General features: G+C 44.0%; 1 protein-coding gene across 1 annotated transcript in view; it reads right to left on the bottom strand.

Annotated features, from left to right (window-relative positions):
* LOC147679760 (uncharacterized) overlaps nt 1-12,048 on the bottom strand; it is a 361,586-nt gene extending 349,538 nt beyond the window's left edge. The window contains exon 1 of the mRNA XM_086942474.1: nt 11,806-12,048. Within this exon, the coding sequence (XP_086798600.1) occupies nt 11,806-11,820 (15 nt within the window). The 5' untranslated portion in view covers nt 11,821-12,048. The remainder of the gene's footprint in view (nt 1-11,805) is intronic.
* Nucleotides 12,049-13,760: the final 1,712 nt, after the last annotated feature.

Genomic DNA, 13,760 nt, shown 5'->3' with positions numbered 1-13,760 from the left:
ATGACAAACTCCTTTGCATCCCACCCTTTCCCTGGTTTATCTATGGACGTGGGGGCCAAAAGGGATTTAAGATTAGTTCTGAAAGAGCAATTTAAGCATTGAGCCTCAATCCCAGCACCATTTTGAGGGAGCATGTTATCAGGAACACACGTGTTTCCTCGTAAATCAAGCAGTTTTTGCCTACTGTAAATATGAGGTCCAATTTGGCCAGGGGTTCTGGCGCTGGTCGCGCTCCAGGCGCCGACGGGCACCGGCGGGCTTGCCTTTGGCGCGACAGCGGCGCGACAGCGGCGCGCCCGCTGCGCGGTGGTTCCAGCATGTAAGATATAGTGTTCTGCACCATTGTTAAAAGAATACAGTATCTAGTCAACACCATAACGACCAACAGCCAAACGAACTCAGGGAAAAAGAGCGAGATATGGCTGTCACTAGACAACTACTTGTCCTCTCATAAGCCACCCTAAACACCCAGACCAGACAATACTGCATAATCCACACACGCATCCTACTCAACAACATAATGAGCCTATGTCTCTCTCTACTCCTACACCTCTCTTCTTTTGATCTTCTATCTCCTCACACCACCAGGGGTGCGAAAAGATAACCAGACAGGTTGCAAGGGGGCACGGGGGGAAACTGGAAACGTGCAAGCCGGGCAAGAAGAAGATGAAACAAACTGGAGAATGGACTGTCAAGAGCCAAACTAATATAAGCCAATCTAGACAATGCTTGACTCAACCCGCCCCCCGTGCTTTTTTCTTTCTTTTTCCCCATGTGATTCACCCTGTACCATGTAAATATGCTCTTTATTTTCAATAAAAAAATTACTGAAATAAAAAAAATAAAGAAACACAATCCAGTTTTGCTATGAAGCATGGAAAGGCATGGGGTACTGCTACTTCTCTTATTGACGGGATTAGAGCCCTGGACATCCAGCTTATTAATAACTCTCCTACTCATAAAGCTGGACACTTGCTGGATCCTATATCTTCTAACTTGAGGAATCTGTTATCAGACCTTCCTTTACCTATGCCATGGTCTGATGCCATGATCTGATCCCTTTCACACTTTCAATAGGCATAAGGCACAGATCCATGAGAATCACCCAGTCACATCTACTAGGAGCTGGTCAAAAGTGATTCCTGGTGTGGAATGTCTTCTAAGAAGGTAATCCCCCTGCTGTGTAATTCAGTAGTGCCAGATGCACTAACAATAGATTTCTGGCCCAGGTCCTCACTGGATACGTTAATTCCCTTCTCTAACAAAAAGCACAATAGAATCCTCCTCCTAGCCCCATGGCACAATGATTCCTTGTACAAAAAAGGCAAAGTCATGCAAACAGCTAGAGAGGGTGAGGCCCAAAATCTACAGGAATCGGATAATGAAATCTATAAATCAGCTTTGAAGTTTTACCAAAAAAGTTGTTTAAAAAGTAAGAGGCTCCTTTGTATAAAAAATAAAGGTTTATTTCAAGTTGGATGGAAAGAAGCACAGCACATCCGTTAAGGCAAAGGTACAGGGAGATATAACAGTTGGGACAGAATCTGGAACCAAGGATGTAAGATGCAGGCACGCATCATACATTCCAGGCTCCAGCACAATGGGTAAAGCACAGTAAATGAACAAGCAGTGGAAAAGCAAGGATGCAACACATCTTACCCCAATAAAAGAAAAAATCAACACAGATACCTACTAGGAGTTTTCCTGGGTCTAACATCAGATTTAACCCTATCAACACAGATACCTACTAGGAGTTTTCCTGGGTCTAACATCAGATTTAACCCTAGAAGCAACAGACACATCTTTATGAACAAAACTCTGGAGAGGTACATTAACTTGCACATGAGGAGAAGCATTGACAAGTGCAGGAGGAGGCGTATCGATCTGTGCTCGTGATGGTGAAGGTAGAGAGTCAGAAGTAACAGGACATCTAGCAACCCTACGAACATTCCAAACCCTCCCATCTTGTGTGGCAGCACAGTTTTTAAATACCTTGACCACTTTAATGGGAGGAAAGAATTTGGAGAAACCTTTAACCAAGAAACCAGGTTTCTTTACTCTCACCCACTCACCAACAACAAAATCATGAAGTTTAACATTCATTTTAGAATCAAAAGCAAGTTTCATACACTGTTGTTTATCTTCAACACGTTTGGCAACACTTTCGATATCAACTTTAGGATCATTCCTGTTAAGTTTTTTAACCCACCAGGGGCAAATGACAGAAGAGGGTTCTCTACCCTTCAAGAGTTTGAAAGGGCTCACACCAGTGACCGAATGAGGCGTGATACGGTAGACCCAAAGTCTTTTCCTGACCACATCCAACCAAGAATCGTCGGAAGAACCAATACAGCACAAGCACAGTAAATGAATAAGCAGTGGAAAAGCAAGGATGCAACAAGTTGTCATGAGGCAAGTGCCTCATTCTAAATGAACAAAATTGCTGTAACCCAAAACTGCCCAAAAGCACTCTCTCAGGTGGTTAAAATGCTCTCTGATCCTACCCAGCAGTGGCTGCTCCATTAGAGCGGAGGAGCGCCACCCCCTCGCCCCCCGCCACCACCAGCAAATCCAGTAAATTAAACCATAATAAAATTGGTTTTAAACCTGTTTTATTCTAATACCCTGGACCCGCCCCCAGGACTCTGACTAATCTTGGAGCCGGGACCAGGGGATGACATTGTTGGTAGGGGAATGGTGGGCATACCCTTCACTACGCATGAGGTGTTTGGCTGGCCGTTTCAGGCCAGCCGAACCCTTCATGTGCAGTGAAGTGCTCTCCAGCCTCAGCTGTGCTGCTGGGGCTGGAGAGAGCAGACATAGGCTCCCAGTCTGCCGTCGACGCACAGATGTGGCCGAAAATTTAAGAGGACGCTTTGTTTACTTTGTGTTGTTTCAGCTTTGTCCTGAACTTCTGATTTTAGTAAACCTTTTTCCTCAGCCACTTGTTTGTCTACACCTTGCACTATTAATAAGTCATGTTTTGTGTATTATGTTGAGCATCTTTTATATGTTTTACAGATTGAATCATTTATTATCTATACTACTATAATAAAGGAAGAACTTTGCACCTTTGAGGCGGGTAAACTCGGGAACCACAGCGCCAATCCACACACCCGATACATCATTGTAATCATCAGGGTGTGCAGATGGACATAGGCTATATAAATAAAAAAATATATGTTATTTAAAAAATTGACAAATAAAAAAAAAGTAGTCCCTTGCAAGTAGCGCCGGCTGCGACCTGCGTAGTGACATCAGGAGCGCGGGGAGAAGCGGCGGACATGGCGCGGGGGAGGAGCAGTGACGAATGGCGGAATGGCGGTGAGGACCGGCAGATAGGCAGGAGGAGCGGTAAGCGACGAGGAGCGGCAGAGCGGTGAAATGAGGAGCGCGGGGGAGGAGCAGCGGCTGAGGTAAGGCTCCGGGCAGGCGGGGGTCGGAGCAGGCGGGGGATGGGGCGGGCCGGGGCCCAAGCTGCTTGACAATGTCAGGGCGGGCGGGGGTCTGGGAAGCCTGATTGATCGCGGGGGAAGGGGCAGGCAGGGGCCCGAGCTGCTTGACAATGTCAGGGCGGGCGGGGGGCCGGGCTGCTGCACAATGTCGGGGCGGGCGGGGGTCCGGGAAGCCTGATTGCTCCTGGACAAGGTCGGGACGGGCTGCTAGTTGTTAATAAAAACTTTCTCTATGAATTGTATATATTCACACATGGGTTTATTTCTATTTCTCTTTTCTTCTTTCTCTTCTGTTTCTTCAATGAACATTTTTTTCTCTTATATCTTTTCATATTTCTCACATTAGAATGTTTTTTAGGCCTCAAAATTGGATGCATGTATTGTGTCAACTTGAACTCTTGTTAGGATTCCAGTATTGTTTGCCCCTGGTCCAGGTTTTCAGGGCTGCCCCTGTTGTTGACAATTACTGAATTCTTGAGGCATCAACTACATGAAGAGGGAGCTGCTGCACTGATTTTGTTAGATCTCAGTGCAGTATTTGACACTGTAAATCAGAGTATGCTCCTACAAAGATTAGAGTTATTGGGAGTACAGGATACTGCCCTACCTTGGCTGAAATCCTCTTTGCATGACCGTACCTTCCAGGTTCGTACTCACCAAATAGGTCATAATCTCGCCCATTAGCCTCAAGTGTGCCTCAGGGTTCCACTCTGAGCCCACTGCTAATCAATCCCTATGTAAAACCACTGGCTGAGATAGTGGAAAACTGTGGCCTCACACTCTGTGGTGCCATATACCCTAACAATAGATTCCTGGATCAGGTCCTCACTGGATATGTTAATTCGCTTTGTTTGCAGATGATATGCAAATCATAGTATCTCTGTCATCCAAGGACAATCATAATGCGGCTGCCTTTAATTCCTGGCTCTCGCAAGTCCTGTCATGGATATGAGCCAACTCCCAAAAATGTAACCGAGGCAAGACAGAGGTATTGCAGGTGGACAATCTCCCTACCTTCTGGGGACCCCCCATGTTCCTACAACTGTGGGTAATCTCCCCAGCCCAGTGCCGGTCATAAAGAATCTTTGAGTTTGTCTTCACGACAAATTTACCATGATCCATCAGATTAACATGGTGGCAGCCACTTGTTTTGGCATTTTGAACCCGCTCAGGAAGATTCTCTACTGTCTCCCTACCTCTGCCCAGAGAACCCTGGCAAAGACCCCAGTTATTTCTTGGCAGGATTATGAGAATTTCTTATATCGGGGGGGGGTTGGCGGGGGGGGGGGGAGTTGACAAATACATCACTCAAATGCTTCCAGATTGTACAAGATGCTGCTGCACATCTTTTGCTCCATGCTCCTACGCTCAGCTCTGCAGCCAGCATGCTATGGAACTTACATTAGCTGGCTAATGAATGGAGTGTGCAATTCAAGGCTCTATGTTACATGCACAAATGTCTATGGAACACTTTACCTTAGATCCTTGGTGACTTTGTATTCACCTGCACGCTTGCTGCGTTCAAGCCACTTTAGGTTGGCCACAACGACCTGAGTTAGAGAATCCCACAAAGGAGGTCGAGCAATCTCTTTTCTTGGACTGAAACTTTGGAATGATCTGCCTTTAATATTAAAAGAGTGCCATTCACTCTTTGTGTTTTGAAACTTGATTAAAACTTCGCCGTTTCAACACCTGAAATTTTCTAAATCTGTTTCTTCTTGGACAGCACTCTGGTGCAACCTTCATTCCGCAATCACCTTAGCGCTGGGAAACCTTGTTTAGGTAGCCATGCGCTGTATGAAACATGCATAATAAACTTGTGTAGATTACTAGAGGGGTAAATTAAATATGGGTGTTGATCGACTTATTCACACAATGTGCATACTCAAGTAGGTGTCACACATCCCTTAGAGAGAATCAGGTATAAGTGAAATTTATTCGTGAAACAGCTAATCTACACCCGCTTTCCGATTCCTACATATGAGATGTATGTCTGTGCTAAGTTTTAATTTATTTTGGGTCATTATTTATTTTCAAATATTCCTTTAACAGAACTTCCCTTGTTGTGCACCCTATTTGAAAATTTGGGAACTTTTAATCACTTTCTGTGATATTTACTTCTGGACATATGATTGGCTCTTCCCTTTATATTTGCTGGAAGTGTTTGTGGGTATCTACTAGGGGGCCTATTAAAGCAAATGCAACTCATGACGTGTATATATTGCAGTTTGCCATTGTTGTAAGCTACTCTCATTTGTGTTATTCACAAACCAGTCCAACTAAAGAAGAAACTGATGTCACTGTATGGTATTCACACAAAAACAATTGTCTGTTTTCCTCATGCTGTATCTACCCAGTTTAGTCATTACCTAAAATATGCACGCTTAGACTTAGAAAACGTTATTTTAGCTATATCTTAACTTTTAAAATTGTATATTGTTTCATTTAATATTTAAACTTACTCTACCTCTCCTTCCACACTTCCAACACCAGGCATAACTTACAAGTGCTGCAAAAGAATTGGAAATGTAATGCTTTTAATTCGGGATGCCCACTGAGTTACACCTTCCTGGCTGTCCCTCATATCCTCATCTGGTCTCTCAGACCACTTCTCTAATACAACCTCATGCAACACCTACAAGTGCAAAGCATGCTAAAATGTACATACTTTTATAATACACACACGTGAGTTATGCACACCACACCAATATGACACACTTATATGTGCACATATAAATTACACCTTTTTAGGATTGCGCACCAGACAGTGTAAGCTGTCTGCCTATGAAAAGACCTATTGTCAGCTTACAGTAGGCTTAGAGCCAATTGGTTTGCCTACTGTCTCTCGAATTTTCTTGCTTTTTATTTGTTAGAGTGTGTAGGCTTTCCTTCCTCGTTTTGCCCTCGCCTTCTCCTAGCGCACCACCTCTTTACTTGTGTCCCTGCACTGTTTACTTTGCGGGCATTACTTTTTTCTTTTGGTTAAGCACTCCATGAGAGTCAGTTGCCCACATGCATCAAACTCCCGTTTTGCGTTTCCAAATTTGCGATTTTTACCGAATCGCAAATAAGGAATCGCAAAACGGGATGCATTATTGAAAGTGCATAATATTTGTGATACAGTAAAAAACGCAATTTTTACCGAATCGCAAATATTATGCGAATTCAAATTTGCGATTTCGCAATTCCCATTTATTCCTATGGGCCAAAAGGCCCATAGGAATCAATGGTAATTGCGAATTCGCAAATTGGAATTCGCAAAATGTTGATGCATTCCATGGGTGCAGGGGGGGGTCCAAAGGACCCCCCCCTGCACCCCTGAAATGTATTTTAAAATGGATGTTTCACACACATGTCCTAAGGACAAATGTGTCTGTAACATGACAGTGTTTAAAATGCTAATTTGAGCATTTTAAACATTTTTCGCAAATTACCACGAGGTTCAACCACGTGGTAATTTGCACTTGCAATCTTCAAGATCGCAATTTTTTAAAGAATGATGCATTGCATTTAAGGAATCGCAAAATTGTGATTCCTTAAATGCAATTGCATTTTAGAAAATCGCAAAATGAGCGATTTTTAACTAAAACCAATGATGCATCTCAAAAAGCATTTTTGGAATCGCAAACGGCCGATTTTAAGGAATCGCACCGTTTGCGACTCCAAAAAGGCTTGATGCATGTGGGCAAGTATGTTTTCCAGCTGTCTCCCTTGTGTACTTCTCTTCTCCTTTCCACCGTGCTCTGTGTTGCTCTCTCTAATCCGTGTGATTTCCCCCACCCCCTCTGTGTTGCGCTCCCTTGAGTGGTGCTTCCCCCTTCCACCAACCCCCCCTCCTCCCTACACCGAAGGTCGGTTTTTTTTTTATTATATTTTTTTGCAGGGAACCAGTTTGCTAATTGCAGCCAGCTTCTCTGACTTAAAGAGGCTTTTGTGCTATGTCTATTTATTTTATTTATTAATTGATCCATTTTGAATTGATGAATAAAACAAGCATTGGCATAGCCAATAGGTCTCGCCTTTGGGACCTTATAAGTGTTTAGCCACGCAACAGTTGATGTTGTTGCACCAAGGATATTGTGCTGCATAACTAAATACTTACAAGGTCCCAAAAGTAAGACCTATTGGCTATGCCAACGCCTGTCTGTTTGATGTCATTATCATATGCCATTGGTGCATCAATAAACAGTGTTTTCTCAAGTTGGTGCCACTGGAACCTGGAATGTCAACTTTGCACTTTAGTAATAAATGTGCGTTTATTTGTAAAATTTCTCTAAGTTTCGTTTTGTTTTTTACTGTCATGGCATATGCACAAAAAATACACCTGTGTGAACACACACATATATACCCACTTATAAAGCTATGAGAGTCCGTAGTATATTAAATTGCACATGAAATTAAATAGAAGTTGTAATTTGAGGAATGTTTCGAAGTCACTGAGTTGAAAGAAATATTGAAAATGTAAAAATTGGGATTTTAAAATATGTGGTCGTTGTTGTATGAAGAGGCATTCTGGGTCATAAGACAAAGAGGGAAGGTGCATTGGTACCTCGGTGCACACATTTGTTCATGCACTTGAGTTTAATGCAAAAAAGTGCACCGATAACACAAAGTAGACATATAGCGCTATACAAAGGCCATTAATAAATAAAGGGAAGGGGTTTGAAATGAAATATAATGTCCTTTCCTGAGATCAACTGTGGATTACTTCACTTCACTGTGGTGTTTTTATATATAACAGACACCTTTTGTTGCACCGACCCTGGTCTGACTCCGCCTCCTGAGCACCAAGAAAGACTTTTGTGTCCCTGAGCGCCACTCTCCAATGTGATGTCACTGTTTGTAGCTGCAAATAGGGAATGAAAACAAAGGCATACATGCATCTTCCTTTAGGCACATGGGTTTACCTGTAGATCAATATGTACTTGATACCAAGAAACGCCTAGAGACGATTTACCTTTCACTGGTAGGCTCTAAAGAGCGCCCAAATAAAGAAAAGAGAGAATGTGTTTTTGAAGGCGTGTCCATACCAAAGTAACTACAAGTGGTTATTTGTGGTGTGTGTAATTTTTTTCAAATGGGCATTACTCATTACAGGGACTCTCTATAACGTAGCCTTGTTAGGGGGTTCTTTAAAAGGAGTGCAACAAACAGCATATGCAAATGAGTTTTATCAAACACATCAGGCACAAAGCACAGATGCTTAAGAACTCGCGTATCTTTCAGCTTCTGTGCCAGCAGGACAAGGGGTTAATGAGTGGGTTTTTCTGTTGAATAAAACTGATTTATGGACATTTCGGTTCACAGGTTTACTAATAATGCTCTATTACAGATAGAAAAAAACATCCCTGCGGTAAAACAATAACACAATTAATAAAGACATCTGATGGAACGGGAAACAGGTGGAGCATTCTGTCATGAAAGGAAATACAAAAGTGTCTTAAAAATGAATGTGGGTGGATGGTTTTCCGAGGCACGATTTAAAGTACATTTAAAGTGATATTTGCCAGAGAAGGGCTTTTATTGCCCGCGCGTTGCCGACCTCATTGCTCCTTTAAAGCGCTCCGGTGATGGTTTTGGGAGTGTGTTTAGATTAAGTCGAATTAGAAGACTATTCTGTTGAAACAAACTCATTTGTCACAATAAATGAGTTAAAAGGAGCCCGGGCAATAAATCTGCCCCGAGTGTGTACACACGGGCCGGGAACAAAGCAAGGGCAGTTAGTGGGGTCAAATGAGCCCCCCCCCCCCCATGAGTAGGGTGAGCCAGGGTACAGAGACAGATGACGGCTTTTCATATTTCTGTTTTCATGTTTTCTTTCATATGAATAGTCCTGTGCTGCAGGAGCCAAGGAGTGGGGTGTTTGCAAACGGGGCCAATATTTATAAAAGACTACAAAATAAGACTGCAAGAAATATATTTTTTTACAGACTTTAAAATAAGTCTGGGCCCTGTCCGTGAAAGACTTCCCTAAATAAATATTATCGCAATCATTTCAGTGTTAGGATGGAAATACATCCACTTTAAATTTAAGAAGAGTGGGGGCCTTCCACGTGAATACAAATTCTGTTGTGTGCCGGGTCTATCGGGAAATCTCTCTAGGCTGGGCATCAAGGAACTAAGAGCTGAATAAAGGCAGTTTACAGAGGGTTAACTCCACTACAGTAAGAAGCATGCTGAGGGTCTAAACATATTTAATCACAAGAGTGGCACGTAGTCTTTATGCTTAATTTTTGCTTGTATGAAAAAAACAAAATAATTAATTTCACGCAAAGGCATCCAAGGCTGCATTGGCCGCGTGCGAGGTGGTGGAGGTGGTGGAGGGGGGGGAGAAGCGGGAGTTGTGTGCACGCGCGGCAAATGCGCCTAGCACGATGGCAAAAACAAACAAAAAAATGCGAGTGCTGACGCGCGTGGTGTGCACGCGCGCCACCGAAAGTGCTACCTTGCCGGCGATCAGCTTGCTATAACGCGCATGCGCGCGCTCTTGTCCGTGTTCTAGGAAGCTGATCGCAAGCAAAGTAGCATTTCTCAAAGCCCCACTAAAGGTCTCGGCCGAGGCCAGCGCATGCGCTGGATCAGGCCGAGACCTAAAAATGGCACCTGTGTCATTTGTAGGAGTGCATGCATAGTAGAGTATCTAATTGTGTCAACACTCCTGTTTTTTTTTTTAACCTTTTCACCATTGTGCACAGGATCTTGCTGATGCTGTACTACATGGCTAAAAGACATTGGCAAGGTCAATAGGTCTCAAAGGGAAGAACTGTTGTAAGCTAAAGTTACCCTTGGAAAAAGCCTCTGTAAGAACTTGCTTTGTGCTCACTACATTTTCATGGGGCTTTCCTGACAACTCATCTGACCCAACCCTCAAACATTATTAACAGTACCAATACCACAATTACTACTACTAATACTACTATTACTGCTGCTACTAATAATAATTAGAAGAATATTAATACTATCTTGTATCTTGTGGTTAGTTTCTGTTTCTTAAAGTACTGTTATTACCTTACTTTCACCGAATTTAGTGGTAGTGAAATTGTCAACCTTAGAAGGATGAAACGCTGAATTAGTCTTGCTCAGACTGATATCAGGTAGATCTCCTTGTTGAGCTATTTTGACATCTTCAAAAGTGAATTAAAACTATGCTGGAGTAACCAACTCGGAAGTGCATTTATTGTCACTTATGCACCAGTTTCAGACTTCACAAACCATACATAATGCAGAACTGTAAATTAGGAGCGACTCTAGGGCGGTGCGACCGGTGCCACCGCACCTTGTGCTGCTGTCTGCGGCGCCGTGTTTGCAAGTTTATTATGTTTTTAAAGCACGTGCTGCTGCATTCCTTTCCTCCTACAATTACCAGGCCTCACAAAATGTCAAGTTAACTCCTGTTATTAATGTTCTTCCTGGAGAGAGATTGGAGTTTTGTGTAGTTGATGTTTAGACTTATGTGAAGTTAGTGCAGAGGGTTAAAATGCCTGCTGCAAAGAACGGGTACCATGTAGATTACAGAGTGCATATAATGTAAATAGATAAGCAGGTTACTTCTTTTAAAATCATTTTCTTACTTGCAATTTATAACTTAACGTCCTAATATAGAACAGTGAGCTATCAACTTTCATCATAGAACTGCATACTCACTGCAAAGTATACATTAGAGCATAGATTAATGTTGCAAAAAGGGTTAATTTGGGTAGAAATCGATTCTTCTTATTCTTCTTCTTATTAAAGAAAACTCACAACTAAGCTATTTCTTTTTCGACTCTGAGTTTGTGCTTCTCCGCACCAAGCACTCCTAACTACACTGCCTACAAGTATGGATGACATGTGACTCCTACACTTTTAGTCCTTTGGATTATGTAAAAAATGTTATAAACTAGTTTACATACTATGTTTGAGCGTCTTTCTGTGATGTGTGTGTGATGCAAAGTGCTCTGACGTCCTTTACTGGTATGAGTGGTGCTATTTAACTGATTCAATGCATAAGAGAGAGTGGTTATGGAGGCTTGGTCACTGTTAAAGGGTGATAGTGAGAGAATCCATGGTGGAGGTGGTTATGCGGGGCCTGGAAGGGGGGGGGGGGACCGGGCGCCAACTAACATTGTCGCACTGGGAGCCACCAGCGCTAAAGCCGGCCCTGCTGTAAATTACGACTTTTCCCAGGAGCAAGTCAGATTTACACCTGTTACAGTACATTGTGCATTGGGTCCTAGCCGGCCTAGAGGCGCGGTGCAGCAGTGCAGTGACACATAGAGAATCTTTCTAAAACAAGGTATGGCCTGGGTGTCCTTAGGAAGATTAGCTGTTCACTTCAAGAGCTTGCCCTCCTCCGCCAGCCTGGACTTACCCCTTCTTCCTCCATTCCTTTTACGTTACATTGGATCCCAGGGATCCACGGGAGGCCTGACGGGATTACATTCTGTTGCTGCTGTCTTCTGGGGGCTCTCTTCCTGCCCGGCCTGGCTTCTCTCGCGTGAAGAGGCTCTTCTAGAACAAGGGAGCATCACAAAGCGCTGATGGAGCAGGTTCTGGAACCGTCCGGCAGCGCAGCTGCAGCCACGAGCCAGCGTTCGAGAACTATCTGTGCAATGTTTACATCCGGTTAAAGCCTCAGCCGTGAGCTCAGTGATGTAACTAACACGTGATTAGGAACAAGCGTCAGTTAGAGCAGTGACTGACTGAAAACGTTGAATGAAATGATTGAAAATGACTAGCTCCTCCCGCCTTGCCCTGGCATCTCCTTGGGAACCTAGAACGTACATTAGTCCTTCCCTGGACTATAGGGCCCTGTCAGAACGGCTGTCGCTGCAGTCCTGGCCTATTCAGTCCTGCACTGGGTTCTATATGACCGCTGCTGGTCACAGTTTCAAATCCTACTAAGAAAGAAACCTCTTTCATCCTTCGAACGCATTATTTTGGGTGACAATAGCTCTAATGAATCAAGTGCCTAGAAGCTGTTTCCGGTGCGCTAAACAATGTAGCCCGTTATTTCCACGAAAACAGAGACTCCATTTCTGCCCGCCTGCCTTGCAAATTAGAAATGTGTGGCGCTAAGCTATTAGTGTTTGACGGGGACTTGGACGGTGAAGAACACACTGCCGCATATATATTACTATTGTAGGCACCAGATAGTTAAATGACTGCTTAAGATCCAAACTACAGTTCGAGTGATATACATACAAGCAGGGTTTAAGTGAGATGGAAGAACTGGGAGAGGGGGTCTCTGAAGAGGGCGTGGCCGGTGAAATTAGAGCGTGGCTTACAAAGTAATACAAAGTAAGGTAAACATCTGTGTTTAGCATAGTGTGCCGCCCGACTCGTAATTTACGGCTTCTAACAATGCATCCAGATATATAATACAACAAGTAGCATTACACCTTCAACAAGCCAGGACTATTGGCTTTGCCAGTGGTTGTTAGTTGCATATGATAAATAAGCAACAACTATGGCTTCGTTGTGTAGAATATTGAAAATGCTTCAGTTCTGAAATGATAAGTCTGCGAAACAGCTTAAACGAGTATCTTTGGAGTTACACGAAAGTCAGTGAATGGTGGGACTGTTGAGTTAAGATTTGTTTTTTTCACTCTGAAAATGGAGACCGATAGGGACCCGTCTCAGCACCTGCTTTTTAGAACTGCCGGTCCATTATTCCTGCAATGCATAGAAGCTAATAATGCACATGTAGGAAGATGGGGGGGGGGGGGGGGGGGGCGAGAGGGGTGGACCCCTCAAATTGTTCACCTTATAAAACACCCCTTGCAGTGGCCAAAAGCAAAAGAGCACAAGCTCCCAGGTGTGAGTTCGGGCGTTCGGACATGTTTACGGATGCTGCCGGCAGTGTGATTCCCTTCAAGGCAAAGAGAATATGTCAGGAAGCAGCGGGTGAGTGCTCAGGAAGGACGTGACATGGGGGTCCTGTGGTTTGAAACCCGCCCTCCCTGGACGCCTCAGTCCTTTTCGGAGTTCGGGGCCATGGCAACCGTACAACAACCTCAAGCCCGAGCACCAAAGCAACCACTGACAGCAACGAAAGCAAGCAGTGTAACCACGAGCGTGGTGACGCGGACCTCCCGCCCTCCCCGCCCCATTGGACGCCAGGCCTATGCTGCTCCTGTGTTTGGGGCTGCCAGCTGTCACTCACAAACAATTCAGCAGGCGGTGGGGGCTGCCCAGCATTGCTGCAAATCTGGCCAAGCAGCAGATAATAAGTATCGGGACGGAGCAGGAGATACTGAGTATAGCCCCTGAGCAGCAGATAATAAGTAGCGAACCTGAGCAGAAAATAATAAGTAGCGACCCTGA

Source organism: Lissotriton vulgaris, chromosome 11 (genome assembly GCF_964263255.1).
Source record: "Lissotriton vulgaris chromosome 11, aLisVul1.2, whole genome shotgun sequence".
NCBI lineage: Eukaryota > Metazoa > Chordata > Amphibia > Caudata > Salamandridae > Lissotriton > Lissotriton vulgaris.
Note: the sequence above shows the minus strand (reverse complement) of the source record. Positions and strands in the feature narration are given on the sequence as shown.